The 25490-nt window shown below is 38.6% G+C and overlaps 1 protein-coding gene across 5 annotated transcripts; it reads right to left on the bottom strand.

The window, feature by feature from the left end:
- Positions 1–559: 559 nt before the first annotated feature.
- Positions 560–24855, bottom strand: CYLD (CYLD lysine 63 deubiquitinase). Of its 5 annotated transcripts, none has more exons than XM_032195528.1 (18): positions 24410–24425; positions 21843–21997; positions 20682–21337; positions 19386–19688; positions 18434–18539; positions 17287–17385; positions 16244–16360; positions 14274–14653; positions 12515–12680; positions 11589–11730; positions 10872–10994; positions 9550–9641; positions 8397–8463; positions 7395–7527; positions 6671–6779; positions 5835–5953; positions 4960–5176; positions 560–3222 (listed from the first exon to the last, which is right to left on the bottom strand). In XM_032195528.1, exons 3-18 carry the CDS (start codon positions 21186–21188, stop codon positions 3038–3040), a joined length of 2865 nt encoding a protein of 954 aa, XP_032051419.1. In that variant the 5' UTR covers positions 21189–21337; positions 21843–21997; positions 24410–24425; the 3' UTR covers positions 560–3037. The 5 variants fall into 5 exon arrangements, with proteins under 5 accessions (XP_032051419.1, XP_032051417.1, XP_032051421.1 ...); XM_032195526.1 differs by lacking the exon at positions 24410–24425 and adding an exon at positions 22621–23002; XM_032195530.1 differs by lacking the exon at positions 24410–24425 and adding an exon at positions 22621–23002 and having other exon boundaries at positions 19521–19688.
- Between the last annotated feature and the right edge of the window lie 635 nt (positions 24856–25490).

The following is a 25490-nucleotide window of genomic DNA, read 5'->3' as shown; positions in this document are numbered from 1 at the left end:
TCTCCTGCATAATCCTTTTCTGAGAAAGAAAACCAAAATTAGAGTTAGTTTACATTTTCATTACATTAGTTTCCATTTCATTTACATTGCCAGATTACCTCCAATCCAATGCAATACTTAAAAGTATTAAAGTAATACTTAAAAGATTTTTACATTAAAAGGAAAAAGATTTACTTATCAAAAACCATTTTTATTTAATTCCATAGAAGACATCCCTGCCCTCTTAGCTAATGAGCAATAAACTAACCATGTAGTCACACAGCGTTTGCAAAACTAGTTGCGGTTTTGCAAAATAAAGTCGTACAAAATGCAGGCTGTAAAACATCATCTGCATTTCAAAACACAGTATTTGTCACCAAGAAGCATGCACAGTAATGCATTTAAACTGTTTTTCACGTGTTCTGCACATACCCCAGTAAAAGTTCACACTTCTACATTTCCAGTCTAAGACCAAAAGTTTAGAGTCAAGAAGCCAAGAGATTCATGTACACATATCTATTTTAATATATTTCTGCTAATAAAATATGCATTCTGAAAAAAAAAAAAAAAAGAGTATCATTGGATAGTTGCATTTGTGAAAAACAGTTGATTATACTTTGCTACTGGATTATTCATCTAGAAAAATTTAACATGGTTGCCAGGCCCAAGTCTCCCCTCCAGCCACAGCTGTTCCAAGGGTCTCTGAATTACAGCAGGAGGAGGTAAGGTTTACCAACAACTTTAGTAGCTTTCAGTACAGATGAAGGCAGGGAGATGGAGGCAGGGGAAGCAGCAGAAGGCTGATGTTACGCCATATGACGTGTAATGCATAGGGAAAAGTGGAAAGTAAATCTAGGGAGAAGAAATCCAGACATTCAGACTAGTCGCATTTTTACATGGGCTTGTGCTTGTCCATCTGTAAAGCCTTTATGTTTGCTTCTTGTATGGAAGTACCTTAAAGTACTACTTGCAAGTACTTTCAGGTTCAGTCGCAAAGGGGCATGATCTTGCATATCTTCAATACGCAGCCGAAAGGTAGGATGATCACACCTCGTGCTTGTGTTACATTAATAAATAGAACGCCAAAAAGACCACGCAGCTTGTATTTCCCTTGCAATGCTTCTGTGGCATCTTTGTCAAGACATGTAAGTGCATGCAGCTGCTCTTCCACAGCAGGCTAGTACACAGCCTAAGAGCCCAGGGACGATAATCCCTTTTAGTGACAGCTGTTTACTTACAGAATCCATCACCTAAAGATTTACCGGAATTTTTCAGGAGAGAAATAGTTCAAGAGCTCAAAGTACTACTGACACTAGAGAATCTGAGTTTTTCCAAAGAGCACAGACTAGGTAAGTAAGGCAAGGGATGGTGGAATCCAGACGATTAGAGGCAAAAGCAGCAGTGACACTTAAAGAACTTTCTTTGCTCTTCACAGTGAAAAGTTAAAACACACTTCAGCAGCAGCCAATGGAACAGATCAACTCTCTCAACATACCCACATTTCTTACAGCTGACAGCTAGATACTTCAAGAGTAATTTTCATATCTTGCTCTAGTACAACACTGGTAGAGCGTGTGCCAAATACACATTTTAGGTGTTATTTTCCCCCCCTCTCAAGAAGCACACAGTAACACTTTCTACAATATAGGATCACTCGCCCTTGTGCTTCACTGTTGTAAAGACAGGACTTACAACTTTTCCTCTTATATTTTGACCTTTCCTTCTACAAACTCAATCCCACATAAGATGCTTTGTATGGAAAGCTTCCTAAAAGTTGAAAATGTACAGCACTCTATATGCAATTTATCATGTTTGTACAGCCACATTTTACTGTGTGTATATATACACACGATGTGTTTGCTAGTCAGAATAGACAGCAGTAGCTAAAAAAAAAAAAAGCAGCTAAAACAACAGTATTTCATTACAAACAAGAACCAATAAACTTGGTTCTAACCAATAATATTTTACACCAATACAGGTTTTGCAGCTTTGTTAGTTTTCATTAGGTACTTGGTATACAGTAAAACACTTATCTACTTTCATTTCTGGTTTCATCTTTCCAGAGATTTTTAATATTCCTTAATAACCCTGAAATGAAGAGTCAGATGTGTAACATATTCCTAGGTAGTAGCTTAATGTACTGTATAAAAGTCAGTGTTGTTTCACCAAGAACCAGAGTCCACTTCTGTAACATTCCCTGAGGCAATTCTCCATTTTATTGTTTTGTCCTCCAACCATTTGTACACAGTTGATGTTGTTCCAGTCTGCTTCCTTTAAAAATACAGTTAGGAAAAGATGTTACCCTGCATTGCTAGTTGTGTTTCAGCAATTACACTTCCCCTCAAAACCCTCTTCTTCTCTTTCTCCTCTTTCTTTCTCCAAAAATCCCAACTTATCAACCAGCAAATCAGTGTGCTTGATTTTCACAAGACAGGAATTCAGATATTTAAATGGATGTGCATTTTTCAGAGATGTAAATGCATGAACTGAAGAGAATGCAGTAATGAACAGCTAACAGGACAGAATTAGTTGCAATGAACAGCTTAAAATTTGTGTTCTTAAAACTCAAAGAGAGAATCTATGGTGCTGAAAAGATCAAGGGTGAGGAGCAGTGCTGGGGAGGGTGGGAGAGGAAAAAGAAATATGAGACTCATCATCCTTGGTCCATAGAAATACACTGCGCAATAGCACTGCATCTTTACATTCTCAATGGACTAAGGAGGCTTCTCCTGATAAAACTCCACTTTAAAGATTTTTTAAGAGTCTGTTATATTATCAATGCACTTAAAGCTTTAAGTTTTAGTAACTTCATTTAGACTTTGTTTATAAAACAAACACACACAAGCACACTTCCTAGAGTGCAAAATGCTTAGATACTTCAATTACAGAACTCCACATGTAGTTTTTGGAACAGTAATCCTTTTGTTCTCAGAGTCCACTTCTTCCTTGTCATCGCATCCATTGCCAGCAACGGTTGCATTAAAACTAACCAAAAAATGCAGCAAATGCAACAGTAGAAATCTCTTTACTGTTTCTTCAGTTTTCCAGAGGACATTGTTCATTTGTATAAACTCATCGTTGGACTTTGATACATGCACATGTAAGCATCACAAAGCAGTCTTCGTGCACAACCTTGAATTTTTCTGGAATCCAGTGAGTGTAGTTCTTCTAGAGACATCTTCAGGTATTCACCAACTTCTGGACATGGGGTAACTTGTGGAATGTTAAAGCCATTCTGACCTCCTATTACGTACAAGTAAAGAAAGAAACAGATTAGGATACCATCTACATCTATTAGGATAGATATTTATTCTGTATAATTTACTATAATTACGAAAGCATCAACTATTCTTGGAAAGGCCTTCTAAAGAAGGCAAATGTTTCATTCTGGACTACCTCAGGGTACACACACAAAAAGCATAAGTGTCCAAGAAAAATATGATTGTTACCAGAATATCTGTAGTGTCCAAAAAATCTCAACTCAACCAACTGACATTAAATTTAGTCTTTAAAGCATTACTGCATAATTCCTTCTGCACAAGGACTTCAAAGCATCATGAAAAAGTAACATCAAGCACAAGTATTTGCTTTGTAACAGAGCATCTTTTATATATTTGAAATACTCATCTGTGTAAGGAAAAAATGGCAAGGTATTTATCTTCTTACTCAGAAGATTTGCTTCCCAAGTTTGATTGCTCTATCACTAAAGAAACAAAAACCCACACAACCACCACACATGAACCCCACCAGAAAGAGCACTCTGGATATTCATTAATGCTAAAAGTTGTGTACAACCTCGCAAGAGTGACTTGCATATAAAATCCATCTCACGTGCTACTGAATTCGTTAATAAAATGACACCTAATAACAGCTGATGAATTTGTAAGCCATGAGTGTCTGTACCTGATTTATATAACTAAGGCCAAGTTTGCTCATGGCCATTTTCAATGCAAAAACCAGTAAACTGAACCATAACTACAGACATCCATGACACTGTTCGCCAGGAGACACTTTAGTTTATAATATCAGCTGAAGAAAAATATTTGTGATACAAAAAAACAACTAAGATCAGCAGCATCTCACATGAACTACATTTCCTGAAATACAATGTTTCTAACAGACTTAAGTCATACACATTTTGAACACTTCAAAACAAAGCTAGATTGCCTTGCAGGTGTTAAGAAAGAGCCCTTAAGCCTTGTAGCAGTTTCTCATTTTCAGCACGAAGCATGATTCTTCTCCCCGCTCCAAAAAAAAAAAAAAAAAAATATATCACACAATAACATCTAGGGACTCAGGACCTCTGCAGGCACAGAACTGATAGAAAGAGTCCAACACTGTACCTATTACTTTTTTTTGCAGACATCAGAACTAAACACAGTCCTTTATTTAAACACTACTTAATGTAGCAGTATCTAAGAGAACACCTGATTAATGACACTTGCATTATTATAAGGTAAGTTTTTCACTGATTCTAAAGAGATTCAGAGCAGTGGCATAGATTTCACAACATTATTTCTGTTATCCCAAAGAAAATTATACTAACTCATTTAAGCAAAACCAGTAAAAGTAATATTTGAAATACTACCTGAAAATCGTGTACATCCACGTAAAAGTAAATTGAACGAACACATTCCTGCAGCTCAGTATTTTAAAGATGTTCCCTCTGCCAAACTTGCAAAATATAGAAAAAGCCATGAAGAGCCTTGCTGGAAAGCTTCTGCTTTGTACCATCTTTTGTACCATCTACTTACTACTAAAGCATCCATTTAGGTGAAATTCAGACCGTACACATTCAGCCTACTATGAAATCAGCGTGCTGAGGAAAAGCTGAGTCAAAATTAATGTCTCAGCATTAATACCTCAAATTAGATGATATTGGTATCCACAGATGTAATGAAATAATGAAATTGGCACTACAATTTAGAACAATAATACAAGTTAAAAAAAACGAATAAGAATAAATTGAAGATGATGTACCATCGCGATCTGCCATGCTGTCAAAGAAAAGCCAGGCGGAGTCATCCCTCCCATACTTAACAAAAGCTACATAGTGGCTCGTTTCTATGCAGAGAACAGCAAACAACTCCATCTTCTGGTATGGGATGCAGCCATGTCGCCAGTCCCAGTCTGGCAGGTCTTTAGGGAGTGACAACGGATTGAATTTATGGCTCTGTCTCTTGGGATGAAGATGAACCTACAATTGAAGTAATATTTCAGAAGAGAAAAAACACAAGATTGTTTGTTTCTGTGGCAGACTAAGCTAAAAAGAACAATACTGCTGAACTGAAGATTAATGGCATCAGAGAAGGAACTGCAATAAAAGTAGCACAGTAAACATTTCTTCTCTTTTTTTTTTTTTTTCCCCCCAACAGTTAGTTCAATACTACCCAGAAAAGTCAAATCTAAGGATAGAAGGGGGGGGCAGGTTTAACACAATAATTTCTACTAGACTCAGAATTGAAAACAAGCTGCGACTCTGACAGCTTTTTGCAAGTTACCAAACAGCTGTAAGCATTAAACGGTTCTGTGTCATGAACTTATCAATTCAAACAAGGTAGATGGTATATAAAATGATGATTTAAAGCAAGCCACATGAGAATAGATTCCAAGCTGCCTGCAATTACTACTTTTCCAATGCATTCAGTAGCAGACTTAGTATTTGCCACATTTTTATTACAAAATACTTGATAAATATGTTTCAGGGTCAAATGGAATTCCCAATTTGCCACTGAAGGCTACGCTACCTGGCACAGCAGTTATACTACTGTTGATGAGAAAGGTTCACCACACTCTTATTATTGCAGCTAATACTATTTGGAGTAAACACATGAAGAAAAGACAAGACAGCTTACTTGTGTATTGCAGGTTTTGCAGAACTGCTTGATTTTCCCAGCAGAAATATCAGTATCTTCATAACATTCTCTGCACTCATACATAGCAAGCCCTCCACATATACGGCATTGCCTGGGAGCTGCATTTTTAAACAAGACATTAGTCTCTCACTTGGGGGGGGGGGGGGGGCTTTTTTAGTTTTCTAAGATGACAGGTATGGAAAGGAAGAAGGCTTATTACTTTACATGGAGAAAAATTATATTTAAAAAGCTTAAACCATACTGATAATTAAAGCAAAAACATACTACTGTATGTAATTTCTTCCCTTTGATATAATGTGGAAGAAGAGAAAAAGGTTTGAAGAATGGTAAGTTGCAAACAGAGGATGATAAAATTTAAGATCTACCAACTGGATGAAAAGTAAAAACAGGTTTTTAAAGATAAAAGCATTATATTGGTCTTAGCCTCTGCGTCTGTCAGCATCAGCAAAGAAATATGTAACATAAGCTGATGGCCATGACAATGAAAGAAAAGGTAATGACAGTTTCAGAACAGAGATTAAAAGAAGAATTAATACAACTGTTAAATTTGATTAGAATATTTAGAACTAGATGTCATCCACCAAGTTTATCATTGCATTACCTAATGGGAAGACAAGTATAAATTTAGGACTGCCTAACTGAAAAATCGGGGGACTTAAGGCTGAACATGCACCATCACTGACATGCTACAGGTTTACACGCTACTCAGTTCTGAACATGCACACATGTTGAAAACTGCCCAATATACTTACTTTCATTGTGTTAGCCACTTTCAAAACTCACTTTCATTATACAACACAATAGTATATACTTACTGTCTTCAAGTAAGTCTGTTATATTTAACTCCAAGGATGGAAAAATTTTGTTGAACATTTTGAAGTCTTTTCCAAATCGAGGCATCTGAATAATCAGGCAAGAGGGTGCCTAGGTAAAATGACAAAACAATGCAATGAGTTTCAAATAGGTAACAATCTACATTTAAAGAGATATTTCTAGTACTATGAACATATTCATGTTATTTACACTTGCAGCCCATTGTCTTCAAAATTAACAAGAGTAAAGCAAAACAAAATTAAAACCAAAAAAACTACAGCTACAAAACAGGCATCTAGCATCTAAGTCATTGTCAAATGTCTTAAGTTCCAGTTCTGCTCAAGCACGGTATTAAATACTGTACTTCCTCCCCTTGCAAAAGTAAAGGGAAAACATGACTTTTAAGAAGTCTTCCCTCCGTAAAGCTTTTCAGAAACACAGGAATCTCAAAATATTAGTTCTTAAGACAAGTTACTGGCAGTAATCAAAAAGCTTTCTTTTAGTAATTCTTTACCTAAATTACTTTGGTCTGTTTAGCCAAAGAATATACATTATTAAGTCAACCATAAAATATTTTTGTAACATAGGCAACCTGTATCACTGACCTAGTTCTCCCAACTCCAGCATGTTGGCATTTTCTTTTCAAACCAAATCCCGCTTTTGTCCTATTGCTGAATGGGTAAATATTTAGGTATCATTTCTAACAAAGCAACCATTGTCACCAACCTCTGCAAACTTCAAGTTGCTGTTGATGAATGACCACTCCAGTAACTGCTGAATTGTTGGGACTCCCACTTTTTCATTTTTGTCCATAAAAATTTGATAGAAATAACAGTCTTGTACTTTCTGACCTGCTGATCTAAAAACAGATAACAGGAGAAAAAAAAAAATCAGATCTACTGTAACAGCAGCTGTATTTTCCTAGAGAACATATTAACTTCTAAAAAAATATTATATCCAACATTCTACTTTGAAATATGTTGTGCTTTAAAAAAAAACCATCAGCAACAAAAGGCATTAAACAATAGCCAATCAAGTATTATATGTGGACTGATTGTAGAAAGACTTATTTAGGAAACAAAAGCAGTATGCTTTAAAAGCATATGCCTACTAACTCATCTACTAACTCAAAAATACTTCCTAAGCATGTACAGTACATGTACAGAAAACTCCAACACACTAAAGCAGCTTTCATTGGAGAGACAAATAAAGAGTTTCAGTAATAAAGCATCAAAAGGAACAACAGTAATTCTCTTCTGTGCCTTCACAATATTCCCAAAAAGAAATTAAAAAAAATTTGACTGGGTTTAACGAAGTATTTCACTTTAATCAAGGAGACATTTACACTGCTTAACTATATCCATCTACAGTAGAAATTTCAGAAATGGCTAGTGTTGTTAGACTTCCTACGCAGCCAATACAACTCTTCAAAAGGGTAATCCAAACTTGGGGGACTGCCCAGTTCTTAGTTACAACTCCCGTGGCTCCCCACAGAGACATCCTTAGGACAGGGAATCTTCGTCCAGTTCTCATGAGACTGTTTGTTGAGTTTTTAAAACAAAAGATGAATAGGGCAAAATACACTGTTGGGTTTGTGAATATAACTTCATTACATTTAATTTTATTAGCAGTAATAAACACGAGTCAAAAGTGTCTTAGAAGTTGACTCAATGTGAAAAGCAACAGACTCTACAGATAGACAAGTTCAACATAGAAAAAGAGATTCACCTTATTTTCAACAGTGGCTCAACTCTTAGAATATGGTGAAATAAAATATTCAGAAATTCTTCTGGATCTAGGAAGAAAATGAAGTGTTGTTACTATGTAAAAACAGGTACAGTATTCAAGACTGATGTGAAAGTTTCAAAATTTTTATAATGTTTTGCTTTTTTTTGTTTGTGTGTTTTTTTTTTTTTGTTTTGTTTTGTTTTGGTTTTTTACACAGTAAGATTATGACAAGCTATGAACATTTTATGACACAAACCTCTATTTACATTTTTGGTGTCAAATGGCCCTAATAAAAGACAGGCTCAACAGGGCAACAAGGCTTTCCAGTACAGACTGAAGACACTCTGTATTTCAGAAGAATCACTTGGCACCACATTTTTTTTCCCCAGGAGAAATAAAAGCTTTCAAAATACAACAGCGAAAGCACATAGGAAAGGGGAGGCGGAGTGACAGTAACACCCGTATGAAAACACACAGCAGTACAAAGTTCATCTAACCTAAGGACTGAGTTCTCTAATCAAGAATGCAGCCATTACAAACTTCCCAGAGGTCTATGCTCCCCTGACAAACAGTTTTCCTCTTCCTGCCACCAACTGCAATAAATACTGATTTTCAACACTTAGCATTTTCAAAGAACTTAATGTTTCTTCAGGTAAAACCACACCAGCCACATAATAAAGCATTCATCACAATATGCAGCAGAAGATCAAAAGATTAAAACATGTTTTATAATAGAACATGTATTTTATTTCTTGAAATAATACATAATCACTATGATGATGAAATGTTGCGATGGAAAGATCAAAGGGAGCAAAGTGACATTTTGAAAGAGGACAGACCACAACCTTATCACAGTCTCACTTCTGAGATCTCCCCTAACTACTAGAAGGGAGTTCTCTCTTCACATAGACATGGGCACAGGAAAGCAACAGCAAAGAAAAAAGATCCAGTCAGAGAAAGACGGGGGATTCCTTACGGACCCAAGGAAGTAGAAAAGCGCCTTTCTACCACCCAATGGTCACTCAAATCTCTGGTACATATACTGCTGCTACAGAAAGATGTGCGTTTTACTTCGGTACACTAATATAGGCTTTTAAGTTCCTTTGTAGTACTATTCTTCCAAATGTTAAAGAAAGGAATACCTCCCAGTTACCTTTTTCCTCTGATGTGAATCCTGATGCAGCTTCAACTTTTTCAAGTATTTTCCTCAGTTTCATTATTTTTGTAGCACATACATATCCATATCTAAGATAAATGGGTTAATGAACTATTAGCTACTTTGCAATCAAGTCAGAGGAGCAGAAAACACAAACGTTGAAACAGAGGCTCACTTTTTATTACTGTGTACAGTATTTCTTCAAAGCTGTGTATTGACTCCTCATACTCATATGACTCCCAGTTTTCTAAATGCACTATAAATGCAGTGCTGTGCTCAATGTTCTTGCAAAACATTAAGAACTTTTTTTAAACATTAACTTACCAAAAGCATAACTGTTTCTGATTAGTCAAGTAACTACTTTTGATTTGTTTTCACACCGATTTGCACCACTTAATGCATCATTTTCAGAATGTCATGCAACTGTGGAAGTCATTAATAAAAAAAAAAAAATCAGTATTTGAGAAAGATAGAGAACTGTATCCTTGACCCAAGAAGTTGGTGTTTTGAGCATTCCATCTTTTCCTCTATATCTTTACAGAGTACAGAGAATGTTTTAAGCCTGGCAGAAAGGCAAGAGGAGTAACACTGTCCTCTCGGCCACTTAAGATTTCTGCTACTGTGTATGCTATTGTTCCTACCAGAGAACCCTTGAATAAACCACCCAGAGTGCACACACACTTATATAAGGAAGGGTTCAAAACCTGTCATCTTATTCTATAAATGTTAGGAAAACTTCCTAATGAGTTGTTCAGAGGCAGCCCACAGAATTTCAAAACTGTTATTTGCAGGTTTAACAAAATTAGGATGAAGCCAAATAATTTATGATAATTTTTGCCATTTCCACTTTGCTCATTGTACCCAAGAAATTACAAAGTTCTATGAGTGTTTTGGCCACTTGCAGACCACACGAAAGAATCAATGTAACATTAAAAGCCCCTCAGAGTCTATGAAATTGTGTAACTCCGTAAGATAACCCAAATAGTTTTCGTATCAAGAACTGAAACATTAACGACAGAAGTTACATCAATTCACAATATCCACATTTCTCAATGCTTTTGTACTCATCTCCATATAAGTTTTACAGTAGCTTCATGCTAATTCTAATTCCAGAGACAACAAATACAAGCATTTTATAACTAAACTATGAATAACTATTTCATTGATGAAATTTACAATGAAAAACAAGTAGAAATATTTTAAAAAGATCAAACTGGCAGCAGCTAGAAACTTTTCAGATTTGTAACAGGAATGCACAGACAGTAGGATTTATTATAAAGTTTATATTAAACCAGAGACTAGTTTGTGTCTTTACTTACATTCTAAGAGGATTCACGATCTCTGTCCGCAACAGCTCTTGAGTCTCACTGTAATACTCTACATCATTCTTTTCTTTAGGTCTCAGTAACACAGTGTCCAAAACAGAGCTAAAAGAAAACAGGCTACAAAGGAGATAAGAAAAAAAAACAAAGGTTGTTTTGATTCTGGAGGACAAAACCATTCAGATGCCTCAGCAACATAAAACAAGCCAAGCAAAGCCATAGGAAGAATTCAAGAACTACACAAGTTCAAAATCAGATAATTACAGACACAACACAACACAGCCATACTGAAGAGTAAAAGGTCTGCTCTAAACCAGTATCCTCACTCCAGCAGAATACAAAACCAGTTGCCAAGACAGAATTCTGCAAACAAGTTAAGAGATTGTTCCCCCATACTCTACCATGCCCCAAGTACTCTTTCATCCTTCAACAGTCCACAGACTTCAGTCAGGAAGAGTATAGATATCTAAGGCCAGTGCAATTTGGACATAGGGAAGACCGATTAGTATTTCAAGTTAAGCAGCAAATCCTGCAGAACTTGATCAAATTTAAAGAACACAGTAATGTGTCAGACTGCACTGCATGACTTTGTAAGCTTGTTATTTACACAGTAATAAAAAAACAGACAATCACTGCAACAAAGATTGCGTGTTCTGCATTTCTAGCATATGTCCCATAAGCCTTGGGATGCCATGATACAAATTATGAACTTACCAGAATAAGGTGGAGTCTAAGTAACAGGAGTTGTAATGACCCTGGATACCTTTCTTCTTTCCAATCATTGTCTCTAAACCTTCTTTTTCCATTTTTGGAGGAGTGTTTTCTTCTACCACTTCACTTAAGTAACCTCCAAAGGCTGAAATTTTTTTCAAAAGACACTTTAAAGCCTCCAATTTTATCCCTCTTCAGATTTTCCTATCAATGTTTTATAGCTAAGCTACTGCCTTAGCGTAAGCTTTCCTTTTCTGGACTAGAATAGCATTTTATTATAACTGAGATTGAATCTCATCCACAAAGTGAACGAGGCCTTGCATTCCACACAAAATGCATGCCAGAGCGCTTCAGAAAGCCTACAGCACTCAATTAATTTTATCCTGTAGGAATGAAGTTCTCTTCTCAGTTTAAATGCCCTGTTCACACCATCTTACAAATATCAAGACACCCATCCTTTGTGGTTGTTGCAGGCACAATGACATGGACCCAAGAAAGCTAAGATATCTAAAGACAATTATTTTTTTCCAACTACAGATTTTCACCATAAAAGCACGCTTTCACGTAGTGTTTAGAAAAAGAAATAATTTGACAAAGATAACTTAGTTCTGCTATTGCAATCTCATACTGCTGGGATTGCAGATATCTTTTTCAGCAAGACTACTTTACAATTTCTAAAGTAAAGAAAACATATAGCACAACAAGAAATCCTTAAGTTTTATGGCATTTCCTTAAATAAATGAAGATTGTCTTGTTTTAAGAGTAAGCAAGTCAGAGAACTTATGTTTTGTACAGATTCATGATTCTCCTTTAAGTAATACCTGTACAGATTTCCCAGTGTTCAGTACACAGTACATACTGCAGGAATAAACAAAACCAAAACCCATGTCAGTTCCCAGCTGATAATTTAATAAGCAGAAGCTTGGTACCTAGAGAGTTGCAGCGCTCAATCTGGTTGGAGACAGGCTGCAGTGATGCAAACCTAGAATCTGGCCTGCAGCTTTTGAGTTTCACAAAAAGAGCTTTCTTTGGAGCACAAGTGAAGTATCGAGTTCCTTTAAATGTTCCATCTGTACAACCTGCACATTCATCTTCCTGAAAATTAAAGTGAGAATTCACTGTTTTCTCATATTTCTACAATTCTGTAATGAGAAAATACATATCCATAAATCACCCTCCATTAGGTCCTCTGAAGCTTAATATACAATGTTCCCATGTTTTGGTATACAAACAACAGCTGAGGCGTTCTTAAACTGTATCTGTTGAGAAAATTAAAAGCTACACTTTTTCTTCACACTTAACCTTTCACTCCGTCAAAATTAAAATAAAAATTCCATCAAGAAAACTTGAAGGATGTGGAAGATTGAGAATAAAACCTAGTCAACTTTAGAAATTCAGCTGAGCTAGCCACTTACCCTAGATTCCCTTAGTAGGTAGAACAGACACACATGGACTAGTGAGCATCTTTCAGTACTTAATTAAAATCACTAAGCACTGGGAAGCATGAATGCTTCCAGTGTGATTGTGGACTGCACAGGAAAACTACCTGCTTCAAAACACAGTGTGTATGTCAAGGAAAGACAACACAAGCTTTGTCTGAAGGATAAAAATCATCATCATTAGGTATCTCTGACAACATGATGAAGGTATATTACCTGCTTACCAACACCTGCTAGGTTCTAGTGCAGAAGCACACAGCAGACAGATCCACGACACCAGTTTAACACAAGCTATCCTAAGGTGCAGTCTAACCCTGTGGCTAACTAGAGCTTGAGCTCTGCCCAAAGAAGCGAAAAGCATCAGGATTTTTCCAGCAGCTGGAATGCCAGTCACAATCTCACCTACTCAGCTAAATGTTTTCCGTTTATGAAAAATTCAGATTTTTCTGAATAAACAAAAAGCAGTGTACAATTATAAAAAGTTATGCCAAAGTAAATAACTCCACGTCCCTAACAGTTTAGTGATGAGACTCAGTAGGTCAGGTTGTTGGTTGAACTTAATGACCTTGAAGGTCTATTCCAGCCTCGATGATTGATTCTGTGACTCTAATCACATACACGTTAATAACTGATAGCCATTTACCACCACAGCAGCAGCAACTAGAGAGTACCTGTCAGTACAGAACAGCAATTATGTTTGCAACAACTGTATGTTCATCAAGGGATGGTAGGAACATGAAGCACGTGGCTACCATAACAGAACATCACTACCATCAATTACCAAAATCGGTATTACAACTCTACTGATGGACACTGCCTGTTTGCTGGCGTGCATCATCTTCCCCTCTCTTAAGCCTAGGAGGTTTTAGGTAGATCTACGTTTCAAAGAGCCGTTAAATAGCTGTTCCCCATCTTCCCCCCCATCTCAGTAAGGTGAGCGAAGGACACTCCCTTTAAAGCACATAAGCAACCTACAAAGCAAACTAGTCACCTACAGTCCTTTTAATTCAATTACCCTTAGTAACACAAAGCCATCTTAAAGCCTATTAACAGAATAAGGCCTAGGGCAGCCACAAAAGTCAGAGCCCATCTAAGACTCCAGCTATGTTACAAGATCACATAGCAACCTATTTAGATAAATTCATCCAGACTGACTACTTCTGCAAAGTATACAAAGACCAAATCTAAAAACCAAAACTAGTAACAGGTAATTAATATTAAAACAAACTACAGTTTATCAGATATTTACCAGTTCCAGTCCAGCTAATACTTCGTTCACCCCAGGGGGCTGGCCAATCCAGCGGATTACTCCATAGAAAGGAGGATTTTCTTTAACTTCAGCCAAGGAGCCTGCTTCAAGACCATGAGAGTTACCGATGGGGCCTGCTGTTGATGGACTCTCCTGGTTAGCTGTAGTATTTACATCACCAATGACAGACTGAACAGATAAAGACAGGGGACTGTGTCCAATAGTACCATTAGTACTTGATGCTTTTGTCAAGCTAAAGGGGAGGGAGTGGAATCTGTTTTCTGTAGACACGGAGTTTGTCAAAGGTGGCTGCAGTGGCGGTGAAGAATGCCCAAATCCAGAAGATGAATCAGTAAGTGATTTTGCAGGATCTTCAGCAACTGTTAAGAATCAAAAGCAAGACATTAGCTCAGATTTTGCTTGGTTTGGTTAGAGGGGTGGAAAAAAAAAGAAGAGACTTCACTGTCAAACCATGCAACTACACTGGAGTTAATGAGTGTCCTGCATAGGAAGCATTAACAGCTGGGGATGTGTGGGAAGATGTTTGTCCCTTAGCAATGGAGACACAGAAGTGGCTGAGGAGACATCACCGTAGCCGTACCACTTTTACCACAACCAATGGAAACAAGTAGCACAAAGAGACATTAGCTAGGAATTATAGGAAGGCTTAGACTGATTCCTCCTGACATCAATCCCAGGTTAGAATTGGTGTTTGAACACAAGTTAACAGCCACAAGGATTATTCCTGTAGTGGATAAAACTAGGAGGAATTCATCGTACGGCCAAGGAAAGAACTGGGATTACAGCTTGTACACAGATGAGTAACTGCTTGGAGGCATTATTTGTAACTGGGTAAGTGTTTATTCCCCTGGCTGCATCACAACATACTTTGGTTCTAGCACAGGGAATCTATCAGCATCCATAGAGAATAAAGGATTTAAATAAGTCATGACTAACATAGTGCTTGATTAGTGAGATCACAACCAGATGTAGTAACACAAATGTTTTGCATCTTCTGTCATCTCTCTATGTGGTCTCTTGGTCTCTACTACAAAATTGGTATTTACAGAGCAAAAGCCTCCTCACTTCTTCTACCCACACAGTTTTATTAATAGAAGTTAACATCCAAAAAAAAAGTAGAAAGAAATTAATCCTTTACTTCTATACTCTTTTTAGATAGGGTACTTACCTTATTTAAAACATCACGTATAACTAATTTTTAAACATATTTCCATGCTTAAAATCTGTTAGGCAACCAAGAACAATTTTAACATTTTTGTCATGTTTTCCATAATACAGGGCCAACTACTGCTGTAAGAATCCACTATACATTAACATTATTAGTTTAGTATCTATGCCTTCAGCCAGCCACGCTTCAGGAAGAATTAGCCAAGAGAAGAAAAAATGCATTAAATCTGGATGCAAATCAAGATCCATTTATGCTCTGAATACACATACACAGACTTGGGAGAATTCAAACAGATTCACAAAAATAACTTAAAATACCCAAAATCTATATACACACACGCATGATTAGTCAAATTTTTCCTACTTCCATACTGATCAGTTAGCATGGCAGAATACTGCAGTTCCCTTAGATCTGTAACATTAAGAACAGAGGCAAAATAAAATTACTGTATGTACTTGGCTACTAGGAATATCTTCATGTCTTCCTTCCAAGCTGTGTGCCTCAGCTTTTATTTTACCTACGAGACATACACATTCCCACAGTGCTGCACATACATTTCCAAGATGTAACTTCCTACATGCAGAATAAAGAGGTCTTTCAATTAAGACCATATATTTTCATTGGGGTTCTGAGATACTTTAAGATATACCATATCTTCCTCTAAAGCAACATATTCCAACTGTTTTAAATTAAACTTACACTTGTTTTATTTAAAGTACATGCACTTTTTTTTTTTAAATAAAAAGATATGCCTACATGAAAGACTATTATCTCTCATTACCTTCATCAATATACCATGGGGGTTTTGGTTTTGTTTGAGGTTGAGAATCAACTGATGAGCCATTTAATGTGTAGAAGACTTCAGATCTGTTTCTACTTCCAGGTTCAGAGGTAGACCCTGGAAGAGAACGCATGCTGTACTGAAGAGATTCATCATCATTTACAGTTGGTTAGCTGTGCTCTCTTCTTATAGTAAGAATTTGTTACCATACTTTCAAGACAACAGAACTGCCTTTCCACAAAGGAGCAAACTCCTGCATCAAGGCTAACAGAGTTCTAAGCTTGCAATAAGGTAGTAGTTTATTCCATAACTAAATAATTTTCTGAGCTGAAATTCAACGTCAGGAACCCGAAAAGAAGACAAAAAACGCCCCACAGGTGCTAACTTTTCATTACTATGAACTATAGAAAGAACTTTAGAAAGAAAGTTCTTTAGGAAGAACTTCTTCACTGAAAGGGTTGTGAGGCATTGGAACAGGCTGCCCAGGGAAGTGGTGGAGTCACCATCCTTGGAAGTCTTCAAAAAACGTTTAGATGTAGAGCTTAGGGATATGGTTTAGTGGAGGGCTGTTAGCGTTAGGTTGGAGGTTGGACTCGATGACCTTGAGGTCTCTTCCAACCTAGAAAATTCTGTGATTCTGTGAAATAAACTAAAACTGAACTAAAGAAAGCAGTTTGAGATAGTTTACAGTAAGCATTTTTTTCCTTTGTTTTTAAAGAAAAAAAAAACACTTTCAGAGAAGGAGAATGCAGCTCTGAACTGGACTAGCAGATAACGTACTTTTGAATTTCTGTTAAAGCTCAAACTGGCTTTTGTGAAAGCAATCTCAACTATTGCCTACATTTTAACAAAAACACTATTCAGAAAACAGTCTACCGTCTTTATTATGGAAAATAAGCACAAACATTCTGTGCTTTCATTACTTCAAAGAAGTTATTTGTATATAACTGCAATAATAAATGGCATCTTTTTCCCCAAAATATATCAATTCAAAATATTATTTAAAGAAAAAAAGAAAAAAAAAAAAGACTTCTCATACATACCTGTTGCCTTTGGCTTACTATGATTGAACAAGCTTTTGTCACCACCACCTCTTGAGGTATAGGCAAGCTTGGGAGGCCTCCTGTCCTGTGACACAGTCTCTAAGATGCAATATATGAACACGGTATTAGTTTTCCTTTTCTATACTTTCACTACATCACAGAAAAATTCAGCTTGAAACGTAAATGAAGCAAGGTCTGGCATCCTAAGTCTGAGTGGAGCAAAATCCTGTTTGGTAGGTAATAATTGTTTGTTTATATATTTTGCTTCTGTCACATCAACCATTACTTACTCTAAAGTCTACCTTTATTTCTTGAACATACCAGTCTGACTTCAGGTTCTTCAATGTGTATTTTATGCTTCCATTATGGATAACTAAAGCATGAAATCTCAACTTTTTCCCCTCCTCTACCAATAGAACTACACCAAATGCTCTTTTCTCAAAAGTAAATAAATAACTAAAGAGTCCATGTGAGCTCTCCAGAGAAAAGAGGGCCCAAAAACATGCATCTCAATTAAACAAAGCAGTACATGAACTTAAGAAAAGTTGGCTGGATTGAAGAGAGAGGGGAAACAGTTACAGACTACACGCTGTACAAGACTGTGCTCTCATTAGCATCTGATTTCAGATAGAGCACTAATAAATAACGTGACATTTTGCATTCTGCAAAAAGGAACTACATGAAACTGTAGTGGTTACAAGTTAACACCATTCAGTGAATTACTGTGAATAGTGAATATTTGCACACAGTCTTACTTTGATTTTTTCTGAGAATTTTCAAGTGTTTACTCATGGAATGCATAAATAATGCTGTCCAACCAAAGGAAGAACAGCTTTCTGACCAAGGTATTTTAATTCCTTGATTAAGTTGAAAAACATTCCAAGAATAAGGTTTCTGCTGTAGCCACTCATATACCTGCATATCCGATTCATGAATACTATACAATGACATGAATACTTCTTAATATTCAAATGGTTTCCTGTAACCAAGAGGGGGAGGTAACTGAAAAGAAGTATAACACAGAAGGTGAAACTATTTCAAGAGACGTCAGGATACAATAATTCTGCAGCATTGTTTGAATCGTGTTACTGTGTCTAAGTTAAGATGTTATCTAAGTCTGCTTTCTGGTTAAGAAAGCATGGCATACCTGGTATAACATCATTGATATGCAAAAGGAGTGTACTTTCAACACTTGCAAAACTGCATAGCTGTATTCCATTGTATCTTCCATCCCAGTTTCCAATAGGATTATCCTAGAAATAGAAAAGCATGTTACATGTACCCCAAGAAAAGACTCATATCATAAAGAATACACAAATGTCTTTAGGAACATGCTTAATGTTAAAAAGGAAAACAAAAGATTTGACAGCAACTATTTTTTCTGTACAAACTTTTGTTTAGACCTGAGACATTAAAGACAGACACTTCTGTTTTTTGAAATATTTCCTACTTCAACAAGCATTCCTTCACTAAAATCCATTACTTATGCACAAGTTAAAGCAGTTTCAGTACCATTATCTAACAGCTACTATAATCAAGATTATGGAAGTACCTGATCTACAAAAACCCTTGAACTGCCAAAAAAGTTGGAAGTAGATCATTAAGAAATTCCAGTTTATAAAGTTTTATTCACCAACTTCATGTTTTCTTGAAACATCAACTTTTGTACTTAAAACTCAACATTTAAGATACATCACGAACTCAAACAAACCAAAGTTATATTAAAAAAAAAAAAGAAAAAAAAGAAAAAAGAAATCCGGACTTTTTCTTTTAAAGGCAGAGCAAAGCCAGTCTCACAAGACAAACATTCAGCTCTTGTTACTTGAAGACTGACATCCACCACTGCAAGTAGCTCAGTGGAGGCTCCTCAGAGTAACCACAGTATATAGTCTCCTAAATCATTCGCATCAAATAGGATCTAATTTACCTAATGCCAAAACAATTATTACCAAGTGGCATTTTGGACACAAGTGTTTATTTCCCATTTTAGGTCAGCCTCCACTGAAGCACCTTGTGGATAATGCTGCTTCTTCTATATTGCAGGTAATTTACTAGCTAACACACATGCAGAAGTAATTAAAGTCAGATTATTTTCTTACCATGTCCACTCCAACAACGTATCCTAAACTTTCGTTTCCTGGTAAGACATCACAGAATATAACTGTCCCATACTCTATACTCTCTCCTATCTTCAGAGAAACCCTGGAGTTGATCTCCAGAGGAGGAAGTTCTACCTGCATTGCATCAACTGGAGCTGCATAGTCACTTTCCAGTTCATTGTCATCGTCTTCCACCAGCTCCAGTTTGTCCAAAGCAACAAAAACCCCACAATCCTCATCACATCTGAAAAGCTGCTTGCCTTGGTACTGTCCATCAGTAAAGCCCTGGCCACGACCTTCTTCCTAAGTGTCAGAGGGGAAAGAAGAGCAGGAAAAAAAGAGTAGTGTATTTTGTGCAGAATCAGGCTACTACAAAAACAGCAATATAATCCACTGCCCTGGAGAAATCACAGTATGAATCAGTCTGATGAACTACCATTACACTGGGAAAAAAAGGCAGAATTTGTGGCAAATATGCATACTATCTTATGGGAATAAGTGTTAAGATGTCATTAAATTAGAGAGAAGCTGCAGGCAGAAGAATCTTTACTCAAAGAAGCGTATTTTCTTCAGGTGCAGATTTTGCTTCCATCATCAAATTTTTGCCAGATCAAGGTAAGACTACTTCACAGTAGACATGAACACCAACCATTCCAAAATTTCACTTAGATGCCAAATAAAGAGAGCTGATTTTAACACGTGCTCAGGCCCAGATATCCCCTGAGGTTCTTACCAGGAATTGCAAACAATGTGGAAAAAATTTAACAACTTTGAAAAATACACTTCTAGCACAAGAGTAGCACTCTCCTCAATCTGACTGACCCTTCAAAAGCTCATGCTAGACATTATACTTGCAGAAATACCTCATTGGGAGCACAAAACAGCAATATTCTCCACCTTAGCTAGTTGCCATTTAAATTTTGGTGCTCTACATGAACAGCATCTCTAAGTTTATGGGCTGTATCTTGGCAGCGCCAAGATACAAGAAAAACTAAACAAGGAAAACTAAAGCACTCAACAGAAATCTGAGTCAGATGTTTGCCATGATACAGATTCAAGCAATTCTTTCTACATCGGAAGAGTCACACAGCCCCTGTATCTTCACTGGATGTGCAGAATACAAGGCTAAAGTGATAAGGCACCATCACAGATACTCAATAATAATATTTATGAGAAGACTAAAGATTGCACAATTTAACAATGCTTCTAGATTTTGTTATGACTGCTTCTTTAAAAAAATATTTTCAACTCATCTTATAGAATATATATGATGCTTCCCCCCATCAAGAAACTTACCAGCAGCTCTACTCCAAAGTATATTCCTGTTAGAGACCTTTCTTGCAACAAGGGTCCTCTGAAGCGAACAACTCCAGGAAATTTATCATCTCCTGACCGAAGCTGTACTCTAACAGGTGAGCCAATATCTATTTGGATGCCTTTAGTTAACCTGGTTTTGCTTTTAAACAAGCTATATCTCTCCTCACAGTTAGTAATTGCCAAAAGCAACTCAGCTAGCTTTTCATTTATTTCGATAACATCCTTCTCATCCACAAACAGGATCGCATGAGGCTGTTCCAAAATCTTTAATCCGATCTGTAATTTCTTGCCTTTACAAGGAATATTTCTGGAGTGTCCCACAGAAGAACGGTCTTGAAAAAACTGCCCAATGCTACCTTTGGGCACTTTCAAGAGCTTTTGAGTCTGCTTGTCTATGACACTGCATTCTTGGAGAAGCAAGTAAAAGATGCGCTCTTCCCAATATGATGAACTTGCTTTTTCTTGACTCCATAAGCCTGAATTCATTGTGATTAAACTTCAGAGGCTGAGCAGAAGCTTTCAGGAAAAAGAAAATAAGATGTTGATATATAAATATACACACTGATCTTCACTACTGGGAGGTCCACGATTTAGTAGTATTCATTCTGTAAAGAACCAGATCCAGAGCGGAAGACCTAAGACAAATAAAAACAAAAAAAAAGTAAATTTAAGTTGGGGAACTGCAGCTAGCCTGAAGAACAGAAAATTATTTAAATCTGTGACCACAACCACTCCTCCTACAGAGTAAAAATAGATCAGGAAAATCCAAGACAGTGAAAACAAGTCTCTAAACAGCCACAAGACTGCTGACCACACACACATTTCTGCTTGTTAATGCTGTGTATTTCCGTTCCTTCTCTGGTTCCCTGAAGCAATGGGCTATGGAAAAAGCTTACTGAAATGCAAGAAACACACAAGTGAAAGAAAAAGAAATTAGTTTCAGATGAACTGGAATAAATACCCTGCTCCAGCTCACAAGCAATATTTCACGGAAGCTTCCTGCTGTAAAGACCTTTTTTCGTGCTTAGTGACTACCTATTTCTGACAATGTACTACAGCTGTCATCTCATGTAACATTTTGATTTAGTGAAGCAGAAAATTGTGTGAATGTAACAGATGAACAGAAAATGGAAAATTTACCAGTTTGTTATAGCCATTTCTTTACATAATAGAAATGGGCAGTTCAGTAAGCAACAAACACCATCTGAAAACCACGTTGTGTCAGCACTGCAGCATTAGATCCTCAAGAAAAATCTGGAGGCTTTCCTTTTTATCATTTCAGAAAGGTAATTCTCCTCAAGAAAGTGAGAAAAATATCAGTTAATAAAGTCCCCTGGAAGCCAATGCCTTAGTTAAATATCATCCTAGGCACTGTAGCTCACAATCAATAAACAAAAAATATCGAATACTTCACTGCTCAGGGCAGCAGATACATATGTGTACGTTTGTTACTTGCTATATACATCTATATATACGTTCACAGTTAAGAGCATATTGGATATGTGAAAGAAAATCTGCAATATCATAACAGGATTTGTTCTTCCAGTGGAGAGCAAAAAGGATGCCATACAAATTAAGAATACATTCTCACACAAATTCCCCTGCTGCTAATCTGTGATGTCACAGCTATCTTGCATGCAGTTAAAGGAGAAGCTCAGTGACTACTTATGTTCTTAACTTCAGTCAATAATATAACAAATGCTTTGTCCTTGCACCTCTTCTTGCTACCCACTTCCTCCATACCTTTACTCCAATAGCATTCAAGTACCACAAAATCTATTGCTACTTCCCTACTCAGCTTGATCCCAGCTTTAGAGGCTATCAGGAAGCAACCTAGTAGCACTGGAATTGTTTGCAATCTTTTTCAAAAGAAGCGTGCTTAAAACTGTTTCACCTGAAGAAAAATAACAGCACCCACCTACTTTTAAGTTTAAGCAAAGTAGCATCTTCCAGTCACTAGGAGCTCCCACATTTCTATGCTGACTTGTCAGCCCTCCTAGAAAGGCTCCTGTGCCACACAGCCATTCCACCTCTCAGCACAGTATATTTCATCGTCAATGGCAGTATCACACTGACACCACTACTGCAGCAGCCTGTAGAAATTGTGTTGTTTTTTAAAAAGTGTTTCCATTTTCAAAGCAATTCACAACTGATGGACAGCACCCCACTGAAATAAAGCCTAGTAATGAAACAGACTCTCAATTTGTTTTCAAGTTTCAAAAATATTTTTCTTCAGCTTTTATTTGATACACTCAAACATCAACAAAGAATAAAGCCCATTTAACATAAACGTCCAACATCAAACTGAAACAGTACTATTATAGTACTGTAACAGTACTATAACATAGTGCTATTAGTACTGTTAATAGTGATAGTACTATATTACTATTTTATATATTGCTATATATATAATAATTATATATATTACTATAATACTGTAGTAATACATATATTACTATAATAATATTATATATATATAGTACTAGAGTAGTGTATATATTTATATATACACTACTCTAGTACTATATACATAGTACTGTAATAGTACTATAGGACTATTATAGTACTGTTCCCTTATAGTACTATAAGGGAACTCATTAAGAATACAACAGGATCTGTTTGTTGTTTTTTTTTTCCCCCCCTATAGGAAACACACCCAAATGACCATGAGTTTTTGTAAGTCTACTCAGATATCAAAACCAAGTTCTATCCAAGTTCTGCCAAGTTGCCACCTCCCTTTACTTCCACCAGACACAGAGGATACTATACATACGGTCCTATTCTTTATAGCTCCGCTTTATGCTCTGAGCTTTCAAAGGCTGATGCACTGAACTCTCCTTTTTACCAGCCATTCCACACAGAACTGACACCCAAAACACTGCAAACAAGCGTCTCTGATGTTACAGGGATCACGGTCCCTTCCATTTCACTTTTAGAAACAATTTTAATATGAATAAGTACATATGAGACAACACATTAACAAAGGTCTGTAGAAGAGCTTAAAAAAAGAAATGAAGAATACATCAAGTAAAGCTTCGTTTGCAGCTACCCAAAAAAAAAGTTAATTCTACTCAGGTCCACTGCTGCAGTGTTACATAACCTTAACATGTTTAGGACTAGAGAATTCAGTGGGAAAACATGTTACCAGCTGCGATTGGATTACATAACGCTAACTTTACACTACATGTGGTCAGTCTTCCAAAGTCCCATCATCCCCAGAGACTGTATGAAGCTACTAAATCAAGTACCAGGAAGTTTTCCATTACGACAAGGTTCATTATCACTCTACAAAACACCTTCACAAACTTACTCACCACCTTCCCACGCCAAAGAAAATACAGTTCTAAGAAGTTACCGCTTATAGAAGAAGGCGATAGATCAGCACTTAGCAGCAGAGCACAGCTCGCTGGAACGGATGTTAACTTCCAGCCATACACCAGAAGCTGGTACACAAAGCACTTCACGGTACCTGTTCCGGCTGTTTCCAAGGGAGCTGATTACGCTGCACACTCGCTGAACCCCAGTACCCAGGTCAGTACCCGGTCAGCCCAGCCCCCGCCACCAGCCCCGGGGCAATCCACTCAGACCCGGCCCAGCAACAAGTAGGGCCCAGGGCGCTCGGCGCACCCCAGACGGTGCCTGCCCAGCGGCAGGGCTGTGTGCGGGCTGGCCGCTCACGCGCTGCCACCGCCTCCTGCCCGCGTTACCTCCCCGCTCCGAAGGCTTTGGGAAGCCGCAGATCCGGCAGCCGTGACCGCAGCAACGCGCGCTCTGCGGGGAAGCGGCGCCGGGGGCAGGCCGCGCCAGGCTGCCCAACTTCGGGGCTCCCCTCACTTCCCTTCTCGCCCAGCCCTGCCGCCAGCGGGGCGCCTCAGCGCGCAGCCGGTGCCGCTCCCACACGCGAGCCCCCGGCGGGCGGCCCCCGGCAGCACCGCCCAGGCCCTGCCGCCGCCGCGCTGCCCGCTCGCCTCCCGAAACGACGCCGCAGAAGCTCCCCGCGGCCCCCCCGGGCGCCCAGGCCCCGCTTTGAGCGCTGCGGGCCGCGGCCCCGCCACCCCGACACCGCCCGGCGGGCCCCGAACCCGCGACCTCCGGCCCCGACCCCCGGCCTGAGAGCGCCGCCGCTCACCTGCCCCGGCCCCGCCTCACGGCCCCGCGCCCCCATCCCGGCCGCCGCCGCCGCTGCTCTCGGCCGGTGAAACGCAGCCTGCTGCTCCCCGCAGGGCCCGCCCCCACCTGTCCCCGCAGCCAATCAGAGAGCGCGGTAGTCAGCGCTTCGGGGTGCTATTGGCCGAGAGCGCCGCCAGCTGACGGGGCGCTGCGGGGCTTTCCAGCCCATCCAGGTTGTGTGAGCGGCAGAGGGGCGGGGCGGGCGGGGAGGTCGGGAAGAGGCGGTTGGCGGAGCGTTCCCCACGGAGGGCGCCGATTGGCCGCCGGGAGGACGAGGGCGGGAGGGAGGAGTGATTGGGTGACGCAGCGCGCCGCTGCCCGCCCATTGGCTGCGCGGGCGGGCCGGGGCCGGGCGGGCGGAGGGACACGGCGTGGCCGGGCCTGCGGGATGCGGCTGGGGGGGGGGGGGGGGGGGGGGGGGGGTGTCAGACACCACAGGGCGGTGTGGGGCTGGCTGAGGAAACCCCTCCAGTGTCAATGCGTTATGGAGCGAGAGCTCCCGCTAATCATTTATTTAGACGCGTAACAGTAGAATTCCCCTTTAAAGTAATACTTAATTTGCAAAGAATAAGTGGTGGTGGAAAAATACTAAGATTTACGCGTTATTTTCCTTCACTG

Source organism: Aythya fuligula, chromosome 12 (assembly GCF_009819795.1).
Source record: "Aythya fuligula isolate bAytFul2 chromosome 12, bAytFul2.pri, whole genome shotgun sequence".
Taxonomy (NCBI): Eukaryota; Metazoa; Chordata; class Aves; order Anseriformes; family Anatidae; genus Aythya; species Aythya fuligula.
The sequence above is the reverse complement of the archived record's forward strand: the minus strand, read 5'-3'. Positions and strand labels throughout refer to the sequence as shown.

Bases quoted from the DNA above. Each gene is read 5' to 3' on its own strand.
- CYLD (XM_032195529.1), bottom strand. From the start codon at position 21,188: ATGAATTCAGGCTTATGGAGTCAAGAAAAAGCAAGTTCATCATATTGG. The intron at 12,681-14,273 runs GTAAATATCTGA...TTTAATTTTCAG, and splicing joins TATTAGCTGGACTGGAACTG to GAAGATGAATGTGCAGGTTG. The intron at 5,954-6,670 runs GTAAGTATATAC...TTAAAAATGCAG, and splicing joins AACAGACTTACTTGAAGACA to CTCCCAGGCAATGCCGTATA.